Source organism: Aquarana catesbeiana, linkage group LG06 (assembly GCF_042186555.1).
Source record: "Aquarana catesbeiana isolate 2022-GZ linkage group LG06, ASM4218655v1, whole genome shotgun sequence".
Taxonomy (NCBI): domain Eukaryota; kingdom Metazoa; phylum Chordata; class Amphibia; order Anura; family Ranidae; genus Aquarana; species Aquarana catesbeiana.
Genome location: NC_133329.1, coordinates 306,479,215 through 306,497,272, shown reverse-complemented (window position 1 = coordinate 306,497,272; position 18,058 = coordinate 306,479,215). Strand labels below are relative to the sequence as shown.

The window sequence follows — 18,058 nt, the reverse complement described above, 5'->3', positions numbered from 1 at the left end:
ATATTAGATCAAGAATTGTAATTACATGCACCTGTTGAACAGGGGCAGAAAAATTGGGCCTTTGGTGGTGGTGGTGTTGCCACAACACTGTAAGCCCTCACAGTTACTCTTGGTGGGCGCTGGAATGGGCCCTGCTGTGAAATATTAGATCAAGAATTGTAATTACATGCACCTGTTGAACAGGGGCAGAAAAATTGGGCCTTAGGCACTGGTACCACAACACTGCACATCCTCACAGATACTCTAGTTGGAGCGCAGGAATGAGCCCTCTTGCAAAATATTGCATAAAAAAAATTGTAATTACACACCCCTGTTAAACAGGGGCTGAAAAATTGGGCCTTAGCCTCTGATGGCAGCGCCCAGAACCAAAAATATTCTTATAAGCTATCAGCATGATCATTGAGGAGGAAGAGGATAGTCACTCAGCATAACAGGATAGTCACTCCGCAAGCATCAGCATAGGCAGTCTTGAAGGGATCTGACATTTCAAAAAAAATTATTTGGTTACATCAGCATCAGGTGCTTGGTAGCTGGTGGTGATCCAAAACTGATTCATTTTTATGAAGGTCAGTTGATCGACCGAGTCGTGGACAGGCGCACCCTGTGATCGGTTACAAAGCCTCCAGCAGCACTGAATGTGCATTCCGAAAGAACGCTGGATGCAGGACAAGCCAGTAGCTCAATTGCATACTGTGCAAACTCTGGCCAGTGATCCATCCTCAAAACCCAGTAACCCAGAGGATTTTCGGTGGGAAAGGTGTCCAAGTCAGATCTTGCCCCTAGGTATTCCTGCACCATGTAAAACAGACGCTGGCGATGGTTGCTGGAACCGATCATACCTTGGGGCTGCGGACTAAAAAAATTGTCTGAACGCATCGGTCAGACGGCCACCTTCTCCACTGCTCCTTCTTTGACTGACTGAAGCCTCAGCAACATGTTGTCCAGGAACAGGAGTTTGTAACCTCCCAGTCTCTGGGAACGCGTTGCACAGACCTTTCTGCAAGGCCTCCTGAAGATGTTTCATCCTCTGCTCCCTCTGCGACAGCAACCTTGCCCTTATAACGTGGATCAAGGAGGGTTGCCAGCCAGTATTGATCCCTCTCCTTGATACCACGAATACGAAGATCTTTCTGCAGGCTTTGCAGGATCAGGGAGGCCATGCAGCGTAGGTTTGCTCAGGCATTCAGTCCGGAGTCCTCTGGGTCACTAAGGACAACATGATTTGCAGCCACCTCCTCCCAGTCATGTACAAGTCCATGGGTTTCTTAAGGACTGTAAATGAACCCTTAAAGACTGCTGCTGATGCTGAGTGCCAGGCTCCACCTCCATGCTGACACAATCCTCCTCCTCCTGTGTGATTGGCGGGCACGCAGGAACACTGTCTGGATAAAGGGGGCCTTGAGAGCTAAGGAAGTCCTCCTCTTCCTGCCTCTGTTCTGCTTCAAGTGCCCTGTCTATTATTCCACGCAGCGTGTGCTCCAACAGGTGGACAAGGGGGACAGTGTCACTGATGCATGCACTGTCACTGCTCACCATCCTCGTGGCCTCCTCAAATGGTGACAGGACAGTGCATGCTTCCCTGATCATGGCCCACTGGAGTGGGGAAAAAAAAAAACAAGCTCCTCTGACCCTGTCCTGGTGCCATAGTCGCACAGGTACTCATTGATGGCCCTCTGCTGTGTGTGCAGCCGCTGCAGCATGGCTAACGTTGAGTTCCACCTGGTGGGCATATCACAGATTAGGCGGTTCTTGGGCAGGTTAAATTCCTTTTGGAGGTCAGCCAGCCGAGCACTGGCATTATATGACTGGCGGAAATGCACACAGACTTCCCTGGCCTGCCTCAGGACATCCTGTATGCCCGGGTACCTGTCCAAGAACCGCTGCACCACCAAGTTAAGGTTGTGAGCCAAACAGGGCACATGGGTCAGTTGTCCCTGTCGGAGGGCGGAGAGGAGGTTGGTGCCATTGTCACAAACCACCATTCCTGTCTTAAGCTGGCATGGCGTCAACCACCTCTGAACCTGCCCCTGCAGAGCTGACAGAATCTCTGCCCCAGTGTGGCTCCTGTCCCCCAAGCACACCAGCTCAAGCACCACATGGAGGTGTGGCTGAATTCACTAGTAGAATTTTGGAGGCATGGTGGCGGAACAACCTCCAACGCTACTGCACCCTGTCCTGCATCCTTCCCAGCTGCCAGTAGAGTCACCCAGTGCACAGTGAAAGATAGGTAACGTCCCTGTCCATGCCTGCTGGACCATGAGTCAGCGATAATATACACCTTACCGCTGACCGCCCTGTCCAGTGAGGCCAAGACATTGCCTTCCACATGCCTTCCGTGAGAAAAAGTGGCCTTTGGGAACCTGCCACTGAGGATCCGCACATTCCACAAACTCACGGAAGGGGGCAGAGTCTACCAACTGAAAAGGCAGCAGTTGAAGTGCTAGCAATTTAGCCAAGCTAGCATTCAACCGCTGGGCATGTGGATGGCTGGGAGCGAACTCCTTTCGGCAGTACAGCAGCTGGGGCAGGGAAATTTGCCTGGTACAATCTGACGTCGGTGTACTGATAGCAGATTGCCCGCAAGTACTTGGCTGTGACACACCCAATTCTACACCTTCATTCCTCTCAGTGCAGGTCTCAGAGAGGTCTGAAGGTATAGTGGGGTTGGAGATCCCAGCTGATGAGGAGCAAGGAGAGGTCCTCTTTGTTCTTTGGTGTGGGTCTTTTAGATACGCTTGCCAACGAACTGCATGGCAGGTCAACATATGTCTGGTCAAGCATGTGGTGCCCAAGCGGGTGATGTTTTGGCCACGCGAGATACGCTTGAGACATATGTTGCAAATTGGGATCTGATGCACTAGTCTCAAAAAAGGCCCACACCAAAGAACTTTTGGAATATTGCGCAGAGACAGCAGCGCCCTGCAAATGCAGTGTGATGCAGTCGGTGTGCTGCCCTTAAGCTGGCCCCGGAGGGCATCCTGCCTCATTGGTGATGTGCCTCCTCCTCTCTCATATCAGGCACCCACGTGGAGTCAGTGACCTCATCATCCCCTCCCTCCTCATCACTGGAGCAAACCTGGCAGTATGCTGCAGCTGGGGGAACAGGACTGCCAGATTGCTGTCCTTCTTGGGCACCCCCTCTGTCTGGGCTCCTGTTACTGCCTTCCTCTGAGTACCATCATCGGAGCCTTCAAGATGCTGGGCATCCTCCTGGAGCATGTACCCAACACTGTGGTCAAACAGTTCGGGGGACTCCTCAGGAGGACATGGTGGGGCTAGGGAAGGAGTGACTGATGCCATTGAGCCAAGAGAAGAGGCCGCGTTGGCAGCTGCTTTGCCAGACAAAGTACCCTGAGCCTGGGTGAGAGAGGATGAGGAGGATGAGGAGGATGAGGACAGCTTGATCATCCACTCGACCAAGTCTTCCGCATATTGCGGCTCAACACGGCCAGCTGCTGAAAAAAAGGGCAAGCGTATCCCACGGCCACGTGCTGATGAGGATGCATCGTCTCCACGACCAGCACTGTTGCCTCTAGACACAGAGCCTGCTTACCCTCTTTTATTGGCTTGTGACTGTCTGCCTCTCCTTGTTGGCCTTCCAGACATACTAATGGCCTGCAGTGAGATGTAGCTGCACAAAACTGGAATGCATATATTTATATATATTATATATATATATATATATATATATATATATATATATATATATATATATATATTATATATACTATATATACTGATTATACTGCATCTAGCAGAATGCCTGCCTGTGGTATTAATAGGATCAGAAGAAGAACGACCAGCACTTGTCTTCAGGTAGCTATAGGTGCAACTGTGCAGGGTACACAGTACACTAACTGTAAATACTTCAAGCTGCCTGCCTGTGGTATTAATAGGACCAGAAGAAGAACACCAGCACTTGTCGTCTTCAGGTAGCTATAGGTGCAACTGTGCAGGGGTACACAGTGCACTAACTGTAAATACTTCAAGTAAAAGTGACGGATCTAGCTAAACTGAATACAGTGTGTATATAATATATTAATTATATATATATATATATATATATATATATATATATATATATATATATATATATATATATATATATATATATATATATATATATATATACATACATACATACATACATACATACATACATACATACACACACACACACACACACACACAACACCTGGGATGCATATATATACTACACAATACACTGTAAGTGCAGCTGACTCGCCTGCCTACTCCAACTTAAATCAAATGACACTGTCTCTCTCTCTCTCTCTGTCTGTCTGTCTAATTCTCTCCGCCGCCGCAACACACTACACAAGGCTGCCACGCAGGTGGCCTTATATATAGTGTGGGGCGTGTACTAAACCCCCTGAGCCATAATTGGCCAAAGCCACCCTGGCTTTGGCCAATTATGGCTCTCTGTGCAGACTGCGCTGTGATTGGCCAAGCATGTGGGTCATAGTGCATGCTTGGCTAATCATCAGCCAGCAATGCACTGCGATGCCACAGTGAATTATGGGCCGTGACGCGCCACTCGAATTTGGCGCAAACGGCCCATAAAGTTCGAAATTCGGCGAACGGTTGAACACACGATGTTTGAGTCAAACATGGGTTCGACTCGAACTCGAAACTCATCCCTACTTATGAGCATTACAGCACCAGTATAAGCCATTCTGTTGTGGAAATATCTTGGCAAAGACAGACAGTGTCCTGTGCCATCGGATCGTAATCTTGTAAGTGATCTCTTGACATTTACTAAAAATGGAAGCTTTATGCGCAAATAATATTATTCTTTCATTCTGTTCATTTGGGAATGTGATCTAAGTAAATTTCTGAAGGTGTGCCAGGTTTGCTTGGGAGTATATACTCACAAGTAATTGATAAGATAGGGAGATGGTTCACCTAACTGTATCACAACCCTGATATACTTTCTCAAATGTTGCTGGGCGTCTGAATCTGGTGTCATTTAGGTATAGAACGCAGGAAATGAAATAGTTGTTGCTGTCGCCACATTACCAGCATGGGGATATTATCTGTAAAGTTGGTCCTATCAATGGGTGTTTTTGGAGAGTTTCATTGTGCCCTTTTCTGTCCATTTAGTTTTGGCTAATGAAAGGGGGAGCAATCTTGCTGCAAGGAGAACCAGAGCTTATATGTTCCATGTCTGCACAAGTCGATTACCCTTTCAATGTATATGTCAGTATAGTAAAGGGCCAGGTTCTGGGAACGCCACTCCACCTTTACCTTGGACTTAATCAGGGTATTTTTAACTACTGCAAACTGCTTTCCCTTGCCAGGTGAGTCTTATAAAATTGTCCTATGCCATAGGACAACCCTGTAAAAGATATGCTTAATACACACAAATTCAAGACAAACCCGGGTGAGAATCCGGCAGTCCTGGAAGACTCTCAGAAAAGTAGTTACGGGTAAGTCGAACTCAACTTTTCTCTAAGCGTCTTCCAGGACAGCCCATGAGATGATGAGCCAGAACTTACCAGTCTAGGGAGGGACAACTGCCTGAAGGACCTTACAACCAAATGCCTGCTCCTGAGCAGATAAGAGATCCAGGCGATAATGCCCAATGAAGGTCGAAAAACTGGACCATGTGGCAGCCCTGCAAATTTGTTCCGGTGAGACTCCAGCCCTCTCACCCCAAGACGCAGAAAAGACTCTTGTTGAATGTGCAGTGACAAAAGGCAGAGGAACTTTCCCTTGTGTGCTTCTGAAAAGAGGACAAACAAGGCATCTGTTTTTCTAAAGGTCTTGATGACCGCAAGGTAGACGAGAAGAATTCTTCTCACATCTAAAAAACTAAAATTTTCTTTCTTGGTCGCCCTTTGGCGAACTACAAAAGGTTGGCAAGACAATGTCCTGGGATCTGTGGAATGTACTGGCCACTTTGGGCAGAAATCCTGTATCAGTTTTTTAAAACAACCCGATCCTCAAAAATTGTGAGGAGAGGCTCCTTCACTGACAGGGCCTGTAACTCACTTACCCTACGAGCTGAGGTAATTGCCACAAGAAAAATTGTTTTTAAAAGGTAAGTAACTTAACTGAAATACCCTCTAGGGGCTCAAAAGGGAATTCTACCAGAGTTTGAAGCACCAGGGACAGGTCCCAGGTTGGACAACTTCTAACTACTACTGGCCTGGACCTAGAAATTGATTTGAAGATTCTAGCTATAGTGGGATTTTCAAAGAGAGAAAATTGGAGAAAAACACTGATAGCTGGCGCCTATACCTTTAAGGTACTAACTGAAAGACATTGGTCGACACCCTCTTGTAAAAAAAAAAAAAATCTAAAATTGAAGGAACATCATGAGTTAATCTTTGATTTTCATATAACCATGAGTTAAATTTCTTCCAAACCTTGGAATATATGGATCTAGTGACTGGTTTTCTGCAATTTACCAGGGTCTTGACTACTTTGTCAGAGAACCCCTGGGCGCTTAGCATCTTTTCTTCAGATACCAGGCCGTCAAGTTTAAAAGGAAACCACCTGTGAGGGCGACACTGGACCCTGCGATAAGTCTTCTCTATTTGGAAGATTCAGTGGAGGCTCTGAGACCAGAGTCTGTAACAGGGAAAATCATGGACTCTTGGTCCAAAAGGGGCTGTTAGGATAAGATCTGTTTCTTCTAAAAGAAACTTCCAAAGGAATTCTAGAATTAGCCTGATTGGTGGGAAGGCGTAACAGAGGCCGAATGGCCACGAAGTCGCCAGAGCATCGATCCCCAATGATTGATCCGCTGGGTTCAGAGAAAAGAACTTCTGTCTTGTGATTGTACTGATCTGCAAACAGGTCTGCTTTGGGACAGCCTGATCTGTTGGTGAGACCCGTAAAGATTTTGGAATGAAGGGACCAATTGTCTTGACATACCCGGTAGCGGCTCGATAATCTGCCAGACAGTTTTGTGTCCCCTTCAGGTGCACTGCTGAAATGGAGGCTAGATTCCCTTCTGCCCATGATAAAATCTCCTGGGTGTCAGAATGAAGTATCCAACTCCTCGTACCTCCCTTTGTTGAGGTATGGAACCGTATCGATGTTGTCGGATAAAATCTGAAGATTGTGACCCCCGATTTCCGTCTGAAATGCCTGCAAGGCTCTCTGAACCGCTAGAAGCCCTCTCTGATTTGATGAAGCTCTTGCTTCCCTTGAGGACCATTCTCCCTGTGCCATTGTGTTGCTGAGGCGGGCTTCCCATCCCCAGGAACTCGCAACGGTTGTGATCCTCTGGGTTATAGGAATGGACCATGGTAGACCTCTTGTTAGGTGCAGGCGTGTCCTCCACCACCACAAGCTTCTTTTTACCCTGGCAGGTTTTTGATTGAAAACACCGTCTCCATACAAAAGTGCTTGTCGACTTCAGGATAAGCTGATATTTTCCCGACGGCTTTCTGATGACGAATATATGGGAATAAAATCCCTTGCCCTCAGGGGCGGCGCCAGGTGGGTGCTTGGGTGTGTTAAAGCCCCCCAAAAATTTTTTCAAGCACCCTCATAGCACCCCCAAAAATTCCACTGAGGTATTGGCATAAAATTCACACTATTTTTTTAAAATAATATTGTACCTGCTGTGAATCTTGTCTGCTACTTGGCTGGGGACTCTTTTTGAAGAGGAGGGATACAGCCGCATAAGCCGGTGATGTTTAGTTAGTCCCGGCTGAGAGGGGGGCGGATTGATTCAGAATGCTGTGCAGAGGTGCTACCTTTTAAAAGCCTCTGTGTCACATGGTGCCTCTGCATCTGGCGCGAGAAAGATGAAAGAAGAGGGGTGGAGCAGAGAGAGAGCCCAGAAGCAATGAAGGTATGATGACTGCTGAGCTGCTGGCTGTTTTCTAGATAAACCACTGGGGAGGGAGCAGAGCTGCTGTAGGCAGAGAGCTGAGTGAGTCTGCAGTGCTCCTCATCTGACAGGAGAAGGGGGAAGAAGGGGGGGGTTTCCTGTTATGCAGGCTGTTATTCCGAGGAGGAATTAGGATGGTTGATGGCTGTTCTTTTTATAAGGGAGCTGCTGCTGATTGCTGAGCCTGGGGAGGTGGAGGGAGACTCCACTCTGTAGTCCTGTTATTTGATTTATGTCAGCAGCAGGCAGTCTGATCTGCTGTAAGAGGAATCCTGTCCTGTGATCTTGGCACTCTGATTTGCCTTGGGCACTGGCACTGCAATCATTAGACTACCCCTCCCCCAGATCAGGAGTGCCTGATTTACAATACCCAAACAGAGCCAGTGCTCCATCCCTCTGTCCATCCCTCTGTCCCCTTGTTCATCCCTCTGTCCCCTTGTTCATCCCCCTGTCCCCTTGTTCATCCCCCTGTCCCCTTGTTCATCCCCCTGTCCCCTTGTTCATCCCCCTGTCCCCTTGTTCATCCCCCTGTCCCCTTGTTCATCCCCCTGTCCCCTTGTCCGTCCCTCTGTCCCCTTGTCCGTCCCTCTGTCCCCCTGTCTGTCCCCTTGTTCGTCCCTCTGTCCCCCTGTCCGTCCCCTTGTCCGTCCCTCTGTCCCCTTGTCCATCCCTCTGTCCCCTTGTCCGTCCCTCTGTCCCCTTGTCCGTCCCTCTGTCCCCTTGTCCGTCCCTCTGTCCCCTTGTCCGTCCCTCTGTCCCCTTGTCCGTCCCTCTGTCCCCATGTCCGCTCCTCTGTCCCCATGTCCGCCCCTTGTCCATCTGTCCATCCCTCTGTCCCCCTGTCCATCCCTCTGTCCCCCTGTCCATCCCCCTGTCCATCCCTCTGTCCCCCTGTCCGTCCCTCTGTCCCCCTGTCCGTCCCTCTGTCCCCCTGTCCGTCCCTCTGTCCCCCTGTCCGTCCCTCTGTCCCCCTGTCCATCCCTCTGTCCCCCTGTCCATCCCTCTGTCCCCCTGTCCATCCCCCTGTCCCTCTGTCCATCCCCCTGTCCCTCTGTCCATCCCCCTGTCCCTCTGTCCATCCCCCTGTCCATCCCCCTGTCCATCTGTCCATCCCTCCGTCCCCCTGTTCATCCCTCCGTCCCCCTGTCCATCCCACCATCCCGCTGTCCCCTTGTCCATCCCGCTGTCCCCTTGTCCATCCCGCTGTCCCCTTGTCCATCCCGCTGTCCCCCTGTCCATCTCTCTGTCCCCCTATCCATCTGTCCATCCCCCTGTCCATCCCACTGTCCCCCTGTCCATCCCACTGTCCCCCTGTCCATCCCACTGTCCCCCTGTCCATCCCACTGTCCCCCTGTCCATCCCACTGTCCCCCTGTCCATCCCTCTGTCGGCCCCCTGTCCATCCCTCGGTCCCCCTGTCCATCCCACTGTCCCCCTGTTACACTCACAGCACACTCCTGAATAGGAGGTGGCTACAGCAGCCATGGATAGATTCATGCAATGCATGAATCTATCCATAGTACACGGGGGGGGGGGGGGGAGGGGGTGGCGCCCGAGCGCCCTTAATGGACGCACCGCCACTGGAGCCCAGGTTGGCAACCCGTGGACCACGATCTACCAGTCGATCGCATCCAGGTGACTGGTAGGTCCTGGGCTTGCCGACTTTCTGTCACTGATTGTGGATAAAGGCTGCAGCCGGCCACAGAACAAGAGAAGCAGGGCTGGAGGTTGCAGATGGCCGTGGGGACATCAAGCCTGCCTCATGAACCAATTCCTTGTCCATAGTTCAGGTGGAGTGATACCAATAGCACTCCACCTCTCATTCTTGGTAGCGGAATCCACAACAGCTGGAAGTGCTGCAAGAAGTTAAGGTCAGTGGGCATAATAGGGCACAGTAAAAGCTATGTGGGCACAATAGCAGCTATATACTGTAGGCACAATAGCATAAAGATGCTATTGAGCCCATATAGATGCACAATACCAGCTATATGGGCACAACATGGCATGTGTACACCTTTGGCTGCTGCCTCTGCAGCTAAAGGCGGTAGGGATTGGGGAAGGTAAAAGTGTGACTCGACCACCGGGTTTTACCAACCCCAATCTCATGTATAAAGAAGCCCTAAGGGTACCACAGCCAAATGCAGCTAAGGGCTGTTTTACAAGTGGAACAGGCACCACTGTTCCTCTAAAAAGTGATCTAAGATTGTTTGACAGGTTGTGAAAAGGCTGATTTAAAGCTCTAACTGCTATGCATGCAATTACAGTTTGAAAGTACAACCATTGTAGGTGTAAACCAGGCGGTAAAGAAGTAATATATCGCCTCCTCACCACCTGCCAAACACCTCTGAAAAGCAAAATGCGCGTGAATCAGTTTTCAAAGGAGCTTGCTCCAAGTTTCTGTGCAATTCAGTGTGTTGCGATTTTGCAGCCTATTATTTGAATGGCTGCAAATCGCACCAGACTGCACAAAAAATAGTGCATGCACTACTTTTCAAAAATGCACTGTGCCAAATAACATGATGCTGCACTACCTTACCTTAACCTCTGGTGAGTTTTCACCCAGTGGGTGATGGTGCACGGAAGTAGCTGCTAATAGCTTGCAGAGGATTCAATATGCTTGTAGACAATTCTAATGAACTTTGTTGATGTGAAATTCTAATAGGGGTCACTTGTATTGCACATTGCACTTTATATGCATGCACAGATTACACTTTTATTGTTTTTAGCACATATTTAATGTATATATTTATTGATACTTTTAATGCTTTTACTACTTTCTTTGAATTATTGTGGCGTATATTGAGGACATTTTGTAGTTTTTTTGGGTATGGGACAACGTGCCCGACTGCATGGCCTGTTATCAATATGTAACTGAGTTTTTAGATGGTTCTCTGGCTTCTTTGTGGCTGTTGAATTTTAATACCTAACTACTACCCACTGACTTGAGGTTATTGCTGGCCCTGACATATGCTGGGGGGTATAATTGTCGGCCTCAATTGAGCTTATTTTACTTCACAATCTCTTGAGTGTACCTCCAGGCTCTTTTTAGCCTATACAAAGAGGGAGAGGTGGCACACTACAAGATAGATTGGGAAGAATCACTGACATTTGGCCACACTCAATTTAGCCACACACACACACACATTTTGCGGCACGCTTTGCGCACCAGGTCAGCACCCTCTATTTTTGTTACAGCACCTGCACAGCACCCCCAAAAATTTTGGCCTGGAGCCACCCCTGCTTGCCCTGATCCAACCAGGGAACCTGGATCAGGACCTTTTGATCTAACAAGTCTCCAATTTGTAGACCCAGGGCCCTCTCTTTTACCCAATCTTGGGGAGAGAAGGTGACCAATAATTGCTCTGGTGGCTGGCAAGAAAATTCCAGCCTGTACCCATTGGTCACTAGGTCCAGGATGAATGGACTTGAGGTGACTGCTGCCCATTGTGGGAGAAAAGTCCTCAACCTTCCTTTCCTCCCACTGGGAGACACTAGTCACTGTGGCTTGATGGGTTCTTGAGGAGGGATAAACAAGACGCTCCCTCTACCTCTGCCCTTGTGACCTGTCCAATGTTTTTTGGGCCTATTGTCCTTTCTCTGGGACCTTGCTGCCTACTTTGGCCACAAATTTTTTTTCTGGCTGTCTGCATTATTTTTATTCTCTAGAAAGGCCTTTTTTCTATCGGCTGTGCGTTTCAGCGCCTCTTGCAGACCTGGACCAAAAAGCCTGTTAAAGGGAAGACCACATAGGCACAATTTTGAGGCAGCGTCGCCTGACCAGATTTTAAGCTATAGGCTTCTTCTGGCCAAATTCACTAAGGCCGAGGTCCTAGCTGTCATTCTTACCAACTCTGTGGAAGAATCAGCCAAAAACCCCACTGCATGAAAGAGGAGAGGGAAAGATTTCAGAATCTGCTCTCTAGAGGTACCTGCCAACAAGTGTGTTTGGATTTGTGTCAACCAGGGCTTTTTTTCAGGGGGAACTTGGTGGAACTCCGTTCCACCACCTCTGGCTCAGACCCTTTGGTGCCTGCTCACCACAATCACTTGTAAACACAGAAGTCTTGTTTCTGTCTTTACAAGTGACAACTCTGCACTCTGTGTGTAACCCTCATGAACTCTGCACTCTGTAATGCAATCCTGATATTTAATGCCCCTTTAAGACCCTTCTACTGTTTGTGAAATATGACCACACCCACTATTTGATGTGATTTGGAGGAGGTGTGGAGGGAGGGGTTTTGGGGGGTCACGGTTGAGTTCCAGCACCTATTGTTTGAGAAAAAAATCCCTGGTGTCAACCATACCTTTAAATTTCTGGCTACACAAGTGCTGGTTTAAGATTCCCAATGGCTGAGTCCCAGGCTCTGTGAAGAAGGGTATCACCTCTTCTATCCATCTGATCCCCAAGCGTGCCCATATCATCAAATGGTAGGTCCGAGTTTTTAGAAACTTTTGAAAGAGGTGCATCTAACTTAGGATTTTTGTTCCATGGCTACGCTGTGTCCTTTTCAAATGGAAACCTTCTTTTAGTGTTACAGGAAGAGAAATGTTTTCTCTGGATTTTCCCACTTCAGCTTGATAGCATCAAGAAGGGAACTATGCACTGGAAAAACTCTAGCCTTTTTCTTATGTAAACCTTTGTACATAAGGTCATGTTTTGGGAATTGTACCTTCTCCTCTTCTATATCAACTGTCGTATAGATAGACTTTAATAAGTCATCTATATCCTCCAATGATAACTTATTCCTCAAGCCCCTTGCAGATTCTTTATCCCTGGGCCTTGTATCTGACCCCGATTCTTCCGGAGAAGACTGGGCAGATCAGGCATCAGCCTTAGAGTCTTCACTCTCCGCACTCTGCTGTGGAGTGCTAGGATCGGCTGAAGTCCTAACTGGAGATGGACCCTCTGAGGGAACCTGAATTTTGCCTATTAGAGTTTTAAATGAGCTAAATGTGGACATAAGCTCATCTCTAACAGAAGTCAGCATTTTCTGACAGGAGACTACTGGGTCATCCTTAACTAGGCTGTCTATACAGGTGCAGCAAACTGCTTTGCTCCAGCAAACTGCACATTTCCTTTTTGGTGACTGCGCTTGGGCCTTGCCCTGAGACTTGGCCTGCAAGAGAGCAAATGACCCAAATAAATTTTATGACACATACACTCCATAACACTCCGTGCAGGAGGAAAGGAAAAATGTGCCCCCTTCACCTAGTCCCTACTGGTTACAAGGGGGAGAACACTCACAGGATGTGCAAGCAAGTAAAATACACTTCAGGCTTACCTGTGAGGTGCTGGTGTTAGGGCCGGCTTCCACTGCCTGTGCAGGTGTTGCAGAGGAGTCCATGCTGCCCCTGTAGTGGTCCGCAGTCTCTGCTGGGTTTCACTGTTTTAAACACCAGCCTCCCAGCATTCCTGTTCGCGCCATTTTTAGAGACAGGAACTAGCATCTTCCGCGCCAGCTGATGACATCACACGCCCCGGAAGTGACCCCACCGGATACTTCCTGTGGACCAGCTTGGGTGTGGCTTCCTCTCTTGCCCTGCAAACTCCAGCCATGCTGTTTAACAGGGAGAGCACAGCCGACTGCCACCATGCAGCTTGCGGAGCTCTGACATACACCGTGGTGCTGGCATTCCCCATGCACTGAGAAGCAGGGACAGCAGTCACAGACCTACTCCCCTGGTGGATGTGCTGCTCTGAGACAAGAAGGTAGGAATACTGCCCCCAAAAACGCCACAGGAGCCATGCTCATGAGACCTAGGGGAACCTGTTCCCTTTTATCTGCTGGGGGTTAACGTGTTTTCTGTCCTGGTAGGAGGAGCCCTAGGTCTCATGGGCTGTCCTGGAAGATGCTTAGAAAAAACATTTTCCATGTAATCAGCAGCAGCTGAATACAACAGCCGACAGTAGGGACGCCTGTTTCCAGGTTGCTAAGCATAAATAGAGAAATTGGTTGAATTCCCTTGTTCAGCCTGAGTGTGGGGGAAGAGGGTTGAACAAGAGGAATCTGCATGTGTATAGCTAACTTTAGAATAATTTACAGAATACAAGTGGATCTGTAAATGGGTAAAGCTGCAGCAGGCCAGAAGTATAGCATGAGCTATACTATCTGGCTAAATGAAAGTGTAAATTTACAATAACTGATATCATTATTCTTTAAAGATTATATTTCTATTGATAAAAAAAATAAAATAAAGCTGAACTTTAATCAGCATTATATTTTGCTGTACTAGATTTGACCCCCTACCTTCATCACGCTAACGAAATTGAAAAAAAAAAAACTTTTCATTTTTCAATACGTAAGTTATGTACACAAAAGCGAATGACAACCATCCACCCAACTGGAAGTGGGTAGTAAGAGCATGAACCCCTCATCAAAGATATACATCGTGTAAGAAAGACAAGCCCCCCCTCTTCCCCTAAGAAGTACAGGAAGCATAAAAAGAGATACATGTAGTAAAAAAAAAAAAAAAAAAAAAAAAAAAAAAAAAAAAAGGGAGATGGTACAACACCCTATGAAAGGGGGTTGAAAATAACCCCATAACAGATAGGGAGGAGCCCTGTGAAGCATAGCATAGACAAAGTCCAGGCAAAAAAAACCACAAGGGGCAGGTTAGAGCTAGGCGAGAGATGATCGCACCCCAGAAGCGAACCCCTAATGATAGCTAGATGCCATTTAGAGTGGAATTGAAAACCCAGGGGTTCCATATATTTTTTTTGTAGGGGGTGACTACAGGTGTGAGGGGGACTGAGAGATTACAGGTGTGAGGGAGGGCTGAGAGCATACAGGTGTGAGGGAGGGCTGAGAGCGTACAGGTGTGAGGGAGGGCTTAGAGCGTACAGGTGTGAGGGAGGGCTTAGAGCGTACAGGTGTGAGGGAGGGCTGAGAGTGTACAGGTGTGAGGGAGGGCGGCTGAAAGCGTACAGGTGTGAGGGAGGGCGGCTGAGAGCGTACAGGTGTGAGGGAGGGCGGCTGAGAGCGCACAGGTGTGAGGGAGGGCGGCTGAGAGCGTACAGGTGTGAGGGAGGGCGGCTGAGAGCGTACAGGTGTGAGGGAGGGCGGCTGAGAGCGTACAGGTGTGAGGGAGGGCGGCTGAGAGCGTACAGGTGTGAGGGAGGGCTGAGAGCGTACAGGTGTGATGGAGGGCTGAGAGCGTACAGGTGTGAGGGAGGGCTGAGAGCGTACAGGTGTGAGGGAGGGCTGAGAGTGTACAGGTGTGAGGGAGGGCTGAGAGCATATGTTTCGATATTACAGCAAACTTATGTTTTAATTTTCAAACCTTTGCAAATCCACAAACCTAAATGTATTCTATGCAACCATTTATCATAAGCAGAAAGCCAATATGAATGTAATCAAATAACCAAAAACTGGCTGTATCTCTGCATAATAGTGACATTAAACTTCACTTTGCTCACTTCAGAGTCTTTCTCCAGTTGGCGTCTAGTCTGAATCCAAGTGTGTAGCATCCGATCGTCCACAGCCTCTGTGTGAGACAGGTCATGGGGGGAGCTCCACAGGTTTCTCTCATCATCATGGATTATACTCGTGGAGTAGGTCTGGATATTGTTGTTGTTGCTATTAAGGAATTAAGGAACAAAGAACCATCAACAAGTTAAAAGTATTCGATGGGAAAATAAAATTAGGTAGATATGTTTATGCAATTATTATTCTATAACATAATCTAGTTCACAAGAACAGCCTTATTGGAAATGTGCATCTGCATACTAAATGTATGAAAATGTGCAGGTATAGCTCTGTGAAATAGCTCTGTGACATGTATTGGCTAAGCCATTATTTGCTCTAAGCGCACCCAAGGGAGACATAGTGGACAAAAATGCCTTTTTAGTAATGTGGAGCTAAGGCTCCCTTATTGTAAAATCATAAATCGGGTAGGCTTAGATCCCTCCACTGAGTCTGCCAGGTTAGAATTTCTCTTTTAATCTGAGCTAAACATTCCTATCCTTTTCAGTCAAGGAAACTGCCATCTTAGCCTCGGTTTGATCTGCAACTGCCATGAAAATGTGATGCACATGTGATCAGTTATGACACCAGTCATTCGATGGTTTGGGTGATAGCACAAGTAAATTAGACAGTTAGCATTCACGGCATGCCTTGAATGTAACTGATTTTTGAAACAATTAAATCAATGGGTTTAGTTGCTCTTTAAACTTGCAGCTTCTTTCAATTCTAGATACCATTACAGTGTTACTAAACCTAGGACCCGGCAATCACTATATTTGGTCCCCCTACAGTACACAGAACATACAAGCAGAATCTTTGGGGCCGGTTGGGAGTGCTGTATTTAGCACTCCTAAAATACTCTGTCCATTGGAATGAATGGGCAGCGCTTTGAAAGTGCCTCAAAACTGGAGTCTCTTTTGGGGGGGTTAAAAGCGCTCCGCTAGCGGCCGAAAGGAGGCGTAAAAGCAGTCTTACATATAACTTGTGAAGTGACTGGCCTCGGGTGATACACAGAGATGAAACAAATTCTCCTATATAAAAGTTATGTGATGGAACCATCGCACACTCCGCTTGAATACTCCCGTCAGTATACCACTTCCTCCAGTTTGAACATAGATATCAGATATTATAGCCGCATATTGCAATCAAGAATTAGGCAGGACTAGTTTAGCTGCAAAACTGAAACTCTTTATTAAACAAGAATACAGGTTTTTTTTTTTTTTTTTTTTTTTTATACACTACACACTAAGGTGAGGCTGGTCACAACAAAGGATCTCATTTCAGGTCCGACTTGCCGGCATTGAGCTCTCAAAGTACAATACACATTATTACAAAGTATAAACACATCCCTTAGCAGACAATAGGCAAGTTAATTAGCACAATTACCAATACAAAACAGTGATCTCCCCCCTCCTTAGACTAGTAGGCCACAGAATATAGCAGGAGACCTACTTACAATAAACACATTATGGCAGGGGACCCCAGTGGTTTTAGCAGATTACATTGCTGATTTGAGGCATAGAGGCCCCAAATATGGATATGGAAGCTCCAGTTCCCAGAGTCTGTGATTTGGGGGGGGGGGGGAACCATGAACTTGAATCAGAAACAAGACCACTCCATGGATCCCCAGGCATACACCTTCCAAAAGAGAAGAAGTATTCCCTTAAATGCCAGGGCCCATAGTCAGTGGGTAAGAGGCTTGCTCCCAGTCCTCTCCAAAAGCTCCTGTCCCAGCTAGGTCTGTCACAAGTTATGCCTGTCTATCAGCAGTCTTCTCTACATCTATTTAAAGTGCTGAATACATAAAGCTTGCCTTAAAAAGTTTAAAGAAAAAGGGAGCTGAAATTACATTCTGCAGAGTTCAGTGAGGAGAGCTCAGAGAACTGATTGGAAGGAAGAGACACACCCCCCTTCACACTGCACAGGGGAAGAGCGCTGAGACCGTCAATAAGCTGGAGGTCCCTCCCCATCACCTTTTTTTTATCTTGGTGCCTTAAGGCATGCTGGGTGACTGTATTTATACTAGGAGAACACATGTGCACATGGTCTTTGGCTGGAGAGCGGGGTCCCAGAGGAAGGGAGGCTGCTGCCCCTCCTCTGTATAGGCTGCCATTTGGCCTCAGGTGGTTGACCCGAGGGCCAGGGCCACAGAAACTGCAACCCAGATGTCCTGCAGAGCTGACAGAGGGAGACCTACCTAAAAGGATCTGTTCCTGGGTACTGTGAGTACAGACCTAAATCTAGAGGCCTGTTCTGTGAGGGCCGTCCCTGCAAGCTAGCAAAGTCAATGGACGGGTGGCAGCTAAAGGGGATACTGGTTAGTGTCCTAAAGAATTAGCGTTCATGGAATCTGCTGACAGAGCAAGCAAAAGGCTTATTCTTCCATACTAATGCTGTATGGTTCAGCGGAGGATCTGCTATTCAGTTCAATCAAGTGAGGCCAAGTGAGAGTTGTCCTCTTCTGTGCATAGTTAAAAGTTGGAGAATCCCACAAATCCCTTCTTCTATCCACGTTCTACCAATAAACATAAAAACAAAACAAAAAACAAACAAGTCCCCTAGACTGGTCACTAGGGCCGGTGCTTAACTATTTTGTGCCCTAGGCAAGACTAATGCCTTGTACACATGACCGGACTTTGACCGAACTGGTCCGACGGAACGAATCCATCAGACAATTCGATCATGTGTGGTCTTCATCGGACCTTTTCTGTCAAAAAAATCTGTCGGAC

At 47.6% G+C, this 18,058-nt stretch overlaps 1 protein-coding gene across 4 annotated transcripts in view; it reads right to left on the bottom strand.

Moving 5' to 3' along the window:
* The window catches only part of MREG (melanoregulin), a 152,710-nt gene that overhangs the window by 16,181 nt on the left and 118,471 nt on the right, over positions 1-18,058 (bottom strand). For all 4 annotated transcript variants that reach the window (XM_073633581.1, XM_073633580.1, XM_073633582.1 and 1 more), the window contains one exon: positions 15,284-15,443. In XM_073633581.1, the coding sequence (XP_073489682.1) occupies positions 15,284-15,443 (160 nt within the window). The remainder of the gene's footprint in view (positions 1-15,283; positions 15,444-18,058) is intronic.